General features: G+C 52.1%; 1 protein-coding gene across 1 annotated transcript; it reads right to left on the bottom strand.

The window, feature by feature from the left end:
• Positions 1-9,262: 9,262 nt before the first annotated feature.
• Positions 9,263-9,985, bottom strand: SOX14 (SRY-box transcription factor 14). Its single transcript, XM_007170351.2, has one exon. It carries the CDS (start codon positions 9,983-9,985, stop codon positions 9,263-9,265), a length of 723 nt encoding a protein of 240 aa, XP_007170413.1.
• Positions 9,986-10,402: the final 417 nt, after the last annotated feature.

The following is a 10,402-nucleotide window of genomic DNA, read 5'->3' as shown; positions in this document are numbered from 1 at the left end:
TTCACCAGGCCAGTGGTAACAAGGCAGGTCTGAACCCCAGGTGACAGCTGAAGATGCCACAGCATCAGCTAGGGAGTCATTTGTATTTACACCTTGTTTGTGCTCACTTTAACTCAGTGTGTAACTCATTTATACACATATGTAAAGGGCTTATTTTAAACCAAGAGTATATTTGGACAGAGAAGAGTTCAGCTTACCTGTTCTATAGATGACTTCAACTTGTCAATTTCCTTCTCAAAGAGAATTCAAAGTAAATGGATCCTTCTTATTAGGTATAAGTGTCACAAACAGTCCAGAGAACCCAGGATGTAAAAGACAATGGTAAGGAGAACATTTTAAATGTCTTAAAGATGTCATCTCATCCAGCTGACTTATAAGCACTCACTTCAAATGAGTCTATGGAGTTTGAGGTGAGAAATATACACAAAACCTTTCAACTTCTGGCCAAGCTGTTACTCCTTTTTCCTCATAGTCAGTTTGTTTGATTAAAAATTAGATGGGAAAGTAAATGCATTACCACAGAATAAGGATGGGAGACTGGGAAGAAACTGACATTATGAAAAATGATGCTGATAATTTATGAAGACCTATGAAGGAAATTTCTAATCTGACAGCAGTGTTCACATTTTTAAAAGGAAAACTAAACATGAGCAGGAGGAGGAAGGGGAGGAGAAGGAAGGAGAAAGGAAAAAAAAAAAAGAATGGAAGGATTAGTCTTCCGTGTAGAGGAACTTCCTCCTGTGGGAATGCATTTACTGTTTTTCTTAGTTGTGAAAACCATCATCAGATGTTGACGGTTGGTCTTGTCCTTGCTTAGGTCTGTAGATCTCCAATCATCCATTTGGGAGACATTAAAACAGGGGGTGATACTATATTACCCCTTTATTTGGGTGAAAAGTGTCTGTCATCATCTTTTATTTCAAGAAAAGTAAAACCTATTCTTAAGTAATCTTCTCCTCCACTTGGAAGCCCCCAAATAACAGCACCTCTCATTTCTTTCTTGATATATGCAAATTTTGCTACACAATTATTTAGACCTGGCAACTTTTAACACAGGAGTTGATGCTGCTCATACCTTGATGAAGCAGGAAATCCTCAGGGAAATGTGAACTTGTTCATACCCATAATAGCTCTTTTAATAAAACAATGCATTACTGACTCAACATCTGACTCTACATAAGGATTCATCCTTTGGTACATTTCTATGTTACATGAAGGTTTTCAACTGGTAAACATCTTTCTATTGCATGCATATGTTATGGAAAAATAATTGCATATCCTCTGCATACAGTCTTTCAGGCTCAAACTGCAGCAAGAATGAAAGGTGACTATGGTTAAAATTTTGCCCTGAAATCATAATGTTAAATTGTCAGGGATATTTAAAAACAACAACAACAAAACCTTCTCTCTTTACCTATCTTTACCTACTTCATCTCACTCTCCCATTATTTTAAAGAAAGGAAACTTCATTGCATATTCTAGCAAAGTATATTGGTGGGGGAAGATTTAACAGAGCCAGAGAAAATGTGCAAGGAGTGAGAAAGTGAATTGATGGATGGATGGTTAAATGAATATAAATGAACTGACACCTTTACAGGAAAATAACATTTCTTTTCTTTTTTTATTCTATAGATCAGTGGGTTTTGTATCTGTAATTCTTTCATATCAGCAAAGAGGAAATAAACTCTCATGTAAATCATTTTCCCCCCATCTGGAGCATATTAAAACCATGCCTTTTTTTTTTTCTTTTAAGCAGACTCTTTTTTCCCTATTTGCTTATCAGTTCATCCACCATTACATTTTAAATGAAATTGCGAGACCCTTGTCCCTCCCCCAAATTTCAGCCTGATGTAGGAAGGTGGGAAGCAGACTTTTCTTGCTTTAGAATAGTGACCTAGATTCAATTACAGATAGACTCAGAAGAGAGAAGTGACACCTCACAATTTTCTTAGAAGTCTTGAAAAAATTAGAAATCCCAAAACAATACTTAATGGAAAAGAATCTGTTTATTTCCCCCATTCTACCGGCTTAACTTTTTCTCTGCCTTAATTGTATTGCTTCGGTCCATTTAATTGTTTCTGGTATAACATCACAATAGGTTTCCCCTGGGATATTTAGAATCATAAAAACGGGCATTTCAAGGAAATTTCTGAATTTGGTTTTTGAGAGTGGGTGTCTACATATGGGGTGTGTGTAGTCCTGCAAACTGGACACAAAAAGATGAAAAATAATCGCATTAAAGGTATACTTTTTCCTTATGTTCTTAAAAAAAAGCAAACAAATTACATTACAAAAGCACACTTCTTATAATTGCATTGCAGACAAAGCACTGAAAGGGGGGAAAAAGTCAGGGACATATATGTTTTACTATTTCCCCAATTACTGTGAAAAAAAATGTGGTCAAAGAAATAGAAAGAGGGGAGAATCCTGTGATTGTGCTTATTGACTTTTATCACTAAATTAAGCATATAAATGACCTGAACGGGTGGCTTGGTATATTAAATTAAAAAAAGAAGAACAATGATTCTCTCTTCCTTTTCCCTCCCTCTCTGATCTCAGCCTGAAAGGAGTCTCGGAGAGATAAGAAAGATGGGATTCGGTAGCGCTGCTCTGGTCCGTCCTGCTTCTCCCGGGGCAGGGAGGCAGTTGCCTTCCACGTAGGATTTCCGTTCCGGGTTCACAAGAAGCGGTCACAAGCCGGGGCACATTCCCCGCCACCTCCACCGTCCCCCCACCCCCAAACAAACACGGAAGCCAAAATTGGCTGTCCCAAGACCAATGCGGTGGGGAACTTTTGCGGTGCGTGAGCGCAAGGCAGGCGGCTGTGGGCGGGCGTGGATACCTCCACCCCAGCCGCGGGGTTGGAGACGCCCAGCGTAGGAAGAGGGCAGAAGTGAGCTCGCGTCTACGCGGGTATCCAAAATGAAAAAGCTGCAAACTGCGCAGAAGCCCGGGGTTGAGGTGCAGAAAACAGAGCAGGTGTGCCGCTTGGGTTCTCAAACACCTCGCATGGATGGGTTTTCCTCGAGAGATTATGTCATATCCTGGAAATAGGGCTCCGCTGGGCGCTGGCCGCGGCATTGGGGATATGGGTGCACGCCCGACCCTGCAAAAGGGTCCCCCGGGTCGCGCAGAGGAGCGCAGCAGGCTCCGGGCCCCGGGGGAGCCGGCGGAGGATTGTTTCATTTCAAAGTGAAAATCTGCAGGCTTTGGGAAACGATATTCAAAAAAGTATATAATCTCCATATGCCGCTCAATGGAGGATCCTCATAATTTACAGCGGCAGATAAGGCTAGAGGGTGTAATAAAAAATCTGAAGCCCTCCCCTCCCCCTCGCCGCCTCCCCGGAATTGCACCTTGGGCAGCGGAGCAGAATCCGGAATGTGAACTTCTCCCGACATATGTTTCCCGCAGATAAGTAAACAATCTGAACGTGAAATGGAAATGGTAATTAATGCAGTAATGCTGTTACACCTCGAGTGTGCAAATCCCATTGACTCGCCGCGTCACGGGGGGTGCCGGGCGAACGGGGACTAGAGGCGTGTGCCTCGGCCACCGGCTCCCTCCCTCTCCTCTCTCCTCCCTCGGTCCCCGGGCTGGGCTCCGGGAGAGCCCGCGGGGGTTTGGCCCGGCTGCAGGAAGTAGGGAGCCGCTAAGCGGCTCTCGGGACTCAAGGCTCTCCGCCCTCCGCCAGCTAGGGGGATGCGCCGTGCCACCTCTTCCGCGGCACCCAGCGCGCGCCTCATGCCCACCTCCCCTCCTTCTCACCGCCTCTCTAGCGCCCGCAGAACCTCGGGACTCCGAGGTGCGGCCGGGCCCTGAAGCACCCCGGAGAGGCAGGGAGCGGCAGGCGGTGCCTGGAGGCCGAAGGAGGACCTGCGCCCCAGTGCGGTGTATCGTCCCGCACGCATCCGTCGGGTCTAGTGTTGCGTCTGCTCCCAGCTCCAAGGCCGAGTGCGGCCCGGCCGACACTCAAGAGTTTTCTAAAGTCCCTTCCGCTCCTGCCCCGAAGGCAGGGATCCCGAATGAATTGCTTCTTTTCCCAACCCAAGAGTGAAAAAGTTTGGAAATGGCCACTGACTGCCAGAGTAGCGCAACTCCTTCACTTTGCAGCAAAGAGGAAACCCGTGGACTCCTTTCGGTCTCTATCCGGCCAAGGTACCCGCTCCCTTCCCCAGCTTGGAGCAAACTCTTGGGGCATTGGGGGTCGGAGAGGATGCCCAGAGCAGACATTCGAGCGAAGAGGAGGGAGAGTCTAGGGAGGTTGCCCAAGAACGTCCGGGGCCCGGGGCCCTTCCCGCTTCCCGAGAGCACAAGTCCCACACCCGGGCCCCGGGGACAGACCAGGAGTCCACGGGAGATGGCTCCTCTGGACGCAGGGCCGGGGGCTGGACGAGGAGGGGCTGCCGAAGCACCCTCTTTTCTACTTCAGTCCCCTCCCAGTGCCAGGGCGGACACTACCAAGCTTCGGGCTCCAAGCGCGCACAGAGCCTGGGTTAGGACGGCGGCGACCACTAGTCTCTGGTTCGGTGTGGAGGCCCTAGGATTTCTAGAGGCCCACACCCGCCCCCAACTTTACTATTTCTTAATTACTCTGTAGCGGCCCTGCGCCAGCGCTTCTGGTTCCAGGACAAGGCTCATCCCAGTAGCTCCAAAAAAGAAAGCAGCCCAAGTAGCGCTCCGGCACCTGGGTCTGCGAGGTCTCCGAGGCCAGGGCCGGGCCAGAGGCTAGGAGCGCGCGCCCCTCGGCCGAGGCGGGAAGCACCGCCCCGTCATCTCCTGAACCCCAATCTAATGGGCCCCTTCTGTCTCTGTCTGTCTTCCTAACACTCATACACGGGTATAATGCACTCAGTGAATAAAGATGAGTTCTCAACACGAATCTTGTGAGTTACATGATATTCAAATTCAAATGACTTGAAATTCATTGTCCGCTTGAACAATGGTGACAAGACCTGAGCTGGGGAGGAGCTGAAAAATACGAGTCGAGTCCTCAAGGGCAGTCCTTGGCGCCACGGCTAGCCAAGTTTTCCCGGCCCTGGCAGTCTCGGATCTCTCCAGAGAAGCTGCCCGCGCTGGAGAGGTTTCCCTAGATGGTGTGATGTAATGAAAGTCCTCTAGGCCCCACCCTGTCTGAAATATCACCCCGTTTTAGATGACTGGAGAGATTCCTGGAGGTTATCTAGATCCTGTTTTAAAATGCAAATGTTAAGGGGGGGGGGTGTCTCAGAAGTCAGCCACTCACACTTCAGTCTGATTTACTCTGAGTAGCTGGTCTTTCCCATCAATGAAGTTAGCATTTCTAAGGAAATTGATATTTAAATGAGAAAACTAGGAAACTGGAAGGGAATCAAAGGTGTTTGGAGTCAGATCCAAAACTGGGGAAGCTCAAGAAAGGCTGCAGAGGCTCTCCAGGAGAGGCCAGGAGCGGAAGGGGGCCAACGATCCCGCATCTCCCAGAAGAATGTGGCCAGTGTGCACTTGAGCCAAACGGCTGCCAAGGTTTAAGAAAGAAAGCCTAAAATCCAAACTCTGCCCCTGCCGTGCCAGCGCCGCTCGCTGCCATCCCGAGCAGCGTGTTGGCCAGGTCTCCTTGGTCCTAGGAAACACCCAGTAGAGGAAAGGCGGGGGCGAGCGCAGCTTGCATTTGGGTCAAAATTTTTTTTTTTTTTTTGGTTGTTGTTCCCTGGAAGCAATCGCACCCGCCGGCGAGAGGTCGGGGCCTGCCCTGGAGCCCCTGCTCGAGGGAGGCCTAGGTTGAGGGCAGGAGATGTCCCGGACTCCCGGGCCGAGGGACGCGCGCCAAGCGCAGAGAGGTCCGCGGAGTCGCCTCCTGCAGGGTCTCGGGCGCCCCGCGCGCCGGGGGAGCTCGCTCTCTCCCGACCAAGCAGTCTGGCCAAAGGAACTCCTGGTCGCTCTTTGCTGCGCGTCGCGCGCCGGGGAGAAGCGTCTCTCCTCGGCTCCAGGCGGGCGGGGCGCTGTTCTCCCTACAGGTTTGCTTTAATGATTTTCTTGAAAGAAAGAGACAGTTGTGAGCAAACAGGTTTGACAGGGACTGCTCCCCACCCCCACCCCCCCAACCCCAGGGGATTTCTTTTTGTCTGCGCCTGACTTCAAAGTCGTAATCGGCCCCTGTCAGCGGCGTGACGGGGAGGATTTGGGCTGTTTGTTGGGGCGAGTCCCGGCTGCGCACCTCGGCGGAGGCTCTGCGGCCCGCGGGGCGCGGGAGGCAGGGCTCAGGCAGGTCCCTGCGGGGGCCGAAGCTGGGGCCAGGCCTAAGGAGCGCAGACAGCTGCACAAGCCCGACTGCCAGGGACGGAGACGAGGTGTGATTGGCAGAAGCTGCCCGAGCTAGGTGTACGGCTTTAAGTCTGGGACCTGCGCTGGGTCCTCTGCTCCCTGCTGGCTGGAAAGAAGTCTCAATGACCCAGCCACGGCGCACCCCAGTTTCCTGGAGCTCCGTTCCGAGTCCCCAGGGCCGGGCTCAATCTGGAACCTTGGTTTCAGTTTTCCAACTGCCGCCGCCCGAAGCCTTCCATACTCGGACCCACTTGGTGCCCCTTCCTAGCCTAATCCCGCCTGGAAGTCGGCTGGGCGCCCGGGTGGGGCCGTGCGCGGGGTTCCTCCTCGGGCTGGGGACCTCTGTGTACCCAGGGCGCTGGTGCGCCGGGCTCTGCGGGGAGACACCCAGACCCCTGTAAGCTTCGTCTTAGGAGATGTTAAGGGACACTGAGCTATGAGGGAGATCAGAGCGGTTGACAGGACTGTCAGCTGGGGTTATATCAGACAGCGAAACCGCGAAGCCTCCACCCTGGGCCTCCTGGGCTTCCTAGGGGGCGGGAGGAGGGGCTTTCCCTAAGCGCCCGGAGCCCCCAGACCGGACGACCACCAGAGGCAAGTCACTTCCTAATTGTTTCGATTTGTAAGAGGGTTTTGTGATGCTAAGTAAGCGTGACGCAGCCCGCCCGGCCTCCCCCCCCACGAGTCCCCCAGCCCGCCTTTGTTTACCTTCGCCTGATCGCTCATTTATTTATCTATCTATTATTTATAGGCGTCCTCTCCTATTCAGCGCCCGTGTATGTTAATTGTGTTATACCATTTAATTCTAACATCGGTCTCCAAAGAGCTCTTAATGAGAAAAGCATATACAACACGGATCACTTTGCTATTCAGCTCAGCCAGATGGACAACTGCTAACTTTTTTTTTTTAATAATGAAAATCCCCCTTTGACAAAGGGGCTCAGATGAATAGGCTCCAAATAACACCTCAAACACTTCTAATTGTTTTGAGGACAATATGCTAATCCGTGGTTTTCGGCTTTGGTGTCTGTTGACCACGTTTCCGTGCACTTGCGGCCACCGACTCCTTTGGAAATGGCAGAGGCAAGCGCACAAATCCCTCAACAGCAGCAGAAAGCAGACAAGCCGCTCGGCTGCCGCCACCCCCACCCAGCACCATATCAAAGAAAGTGAGAAGGGCACCCGACCTACGGAAAAACACGCGTGAGCACGGCTGTGGCGGTGAGAGTGGTGGTGGGGGGGAGACAAGCAATGGGGGGCACCCTTCGATTTTGAGAACAAGTTCCAAAGAGTTGTTCTGAAAGCAATCAAAAGGTCCTTTCTCCCCGTGAAAGCCAGAGCAATCTTCAAGCCAACATTCAACCACCGGGGATAAGAAAAAGGCTCTTTTCCTTGTTGGATAAACACAAAGGGCTACGAGTTATTTAATTTTTATGATGTTTTAAGAAACTCCTTGTAGGAGCCGTGTCGCCATCGTCTTCATTTTCCCTTTGCACCTGCAGGGTCTTAGTAAAAAGTCTCCCACCGTCTGGAGCGGGGACCTACAGCATTTCTTAGACTTTTATTTTTTAGCTTAGAAACCAGTATCAAGTCCCCAGTCCCCAGCAGACCCAGCAACAGCGTTTTCAAACACCTTGTTAAAAAAATATCCATTCCACCGCTCTTACCCCAACATTGAACTTAAACACCCACCGCAGGACGAGGTGCTCTGCGGGCAACTGCTTCCCTGTAGACTCTGCGCTTCTTTCCATTCCTTTGGAGTTTGGTTTAAAAAAAGAAAATGCACTCAGATCTCAGAAGTCTGGGTCGGCCTTTGTCTTAGTTCAATCGCTTCTCGAAGTGGTCTGACCACTTTGTGAAAAACTCAAGGAAGGAGTGATGTCCCAGGAATGGATACCTTTGTCTGGCCTCTAAAGGCAAAAAGTGGATCCCGAGGGGGCAATTGGGACAAACCCTAGATTCTGGGCCCCTCTGCACCTGGCCCACGGGACACCAGGCTCGGCCCATGCAGGCCAGCCGCCAGCCGCCACTGCTGGAGTCACTCTACGTATACTCAGCCTCCCAGAGACCCCGGCCCCCGCGGACCTGGCCTCTCGACTTCAGATTTTATGCACATCAAAGGTTACTTTTTGCAATGACAGATTGTCTTTATTCAAAACGTCTTTGTTCAACAAATGAACAGAGTAAGGAGGTGAAATCCTTCTAGGTACATTTCCAAGACATTGTCAAAACATTTATGACCATTCAGGATGTTTTTATTCTTTTCATTTTTGTTCACTTTCTACTTCCTGACTTCATAACCTGACATTCTGTCTAAAAGTAAACTTAGGTCTCTAGGAGCACTGCTTTATACAAAGTAAATAACCATGTGGGTCCTTTTGTTTTACCTTTAAAGAAGCAAACACTATCGTAGCATGATTTTAGATAGATATGTTTCCCTTCTGTGGTTTTAAACTTTTAAAACCTTTTCCCCCACACGACAAGAGCAAATAGCACCTAGTTGTGTCTGATGGCAAAACACAGAGACACAGCTAACTCTTTCTTCAGGGTGCAAAAGAAAAAAAAATATATGCATATTCTAGATATAATACCAGGATCTGGGGGTTCTGGAGTCCAAAGCCCATCAGAGGAAAGAGAAGGGGACATAAATAAAGCAAAACTGCCTACTTTTTTTGTCCAAAGGGGGTACAGCCGGAGGTTTGTTTTGGGCCAGTCGGGGTAGGGGCAGCTGTATAGCTGTCATAACCGTTCGCACGGAAGTTTCTGGCACCTGTGTGCGCCTTGGGTCCGGAAGGATGCCCCTACCATCCCCGCGGAAGAGAGAGAGGCAGAGTCTGGGCTGGGGTAGGGGGTGGCAGCAGGACTGACCCCTAGGCATCTGCAGGCCCCGGATAGGCGCAGAGGACGGGGTGCGGACCCCGATTCCAGGCCGCCCTCCAGGTCTGGCAGGCCGGGCTGGGGGTTACATGGCCGTGGCGTGGGCTGACGAATAAGGGTCTATGCCAGTCTTGGTCATGCCCGGGAAGAGGATGTAGGCGACGGGGGGCTGCAGGGTGGAGGCAGACCAGGCGGTACAGTTACAGGGCACCACGTAGCCCGGGTTGGTGGGGGACGGGTGCGTGTGCGTGTGCTGGCTGGGGCAGCTGAGGCTGCCGAAAGCGCCGTTCTGGTAGCCCAGGGTGGACGCGTAGGGCAGCGCGCCGGTGGCCAAGGTGTGGGGCACTTCACCCATCTTCTGGATGGCGCTCGAGCTAAACTGCGCGGGGTCCAGCAGGGAGTAGGGCGCCGAGGCGGGCGGCAAGAAGGCCCGGGCTTTCTCGGGCGCGCTCAGGAGGCCGTCGGAGGCCCCCACGGGCAGGCCGGCCGCCTTGAGCGGGTCCGTGTCGCCCAGGTAGGGCAGGGGGAAGACATACCTGTCCTTCTTGAGCAGGTTCTTGGGCTTGCGCCGCGGCCGGTACTTGTAGTCAGGGTGTTCCTTCATGTGCTGGGCGCGTAGCCTCTTGGCCTCGTCAATGTACGGCCGCTTCTCTGCCTCGGACAGAAGCTTCCATTCGGCGCCTAGGCGTTTGCTGATCTCTGAGTTGTGCATCTTGGGGTTTTCCTGGGCCATCTTGCGCCGCTGGCCTCGGGACCATACCATGAAGGCGTTCATGGGTCGCTTGATGTGGTCTGAAGGTTTGGACATGGTCCGGGAGGCTAGGCGGTGGGGGTGGGCAGTGCAGGGGCTCTGCAGGCGAGCCCGGACGCGGTTGTCGGTCTGCCTGTCTGTCCGTCCTGAGCCGGGGCTCTGCGCTCCCCTCGCCTCCGCACCGCAGAGGGGAAGCCAGAGAGAAGCGCTCACCCCGCAAAGTTCAGCTGATCATGCCAGTCTCGGCACCTAGGCAGGCCCCGGGGGGCGAGCGGGGGCAGGAAGGGCGGGGGGAGGAGAGGGCGGCCGGCCGGGGGGCTGCCGGCACCAGAGGCTGGGGCCCAAGTACCGGAGTCTCTGGGATTAAGTGGCCAGGTAATTTGCTGGCGAGGGCAGGAAGCTCCTCCTTCTCCCCCTCTCCACCTTCGCCTTCTCTGGTTCTCTTCTCTCCAGTGTCTACGGCCGTGGCTCCCT

This window comes from Balaenoptera acutorostrata, chromosome 4 (assembly GCF_949987535.1).
Source record: "Balaenoptera acutorostrata chromosome 4, mBalAcu1.1, whole genome shotgun sequence".
In the NCBI taxonomy this organism is placed as follows: Eukaryota; Metazoa; Chordata; class Mammalia; order Artiodactyla; family Balaenopteridae; genus Balaenoptera; species Balaenoptera acutorostrata.
The sequence above is the reverse complement of the archived record's forward strand: the minus strand, read 5'-3'. Positions and strand labels throughout refer to the sequence as shown.

What these genes read in the sequence shown, in the direction of transcription:
- SOX14 (XM_007170351.2), bottom strand. Translation starts at nt 9,985, where the DNA reads ATGTCCAAACCTTCAGACCACATCAAGCGACCCATGAACGCCTTCATG.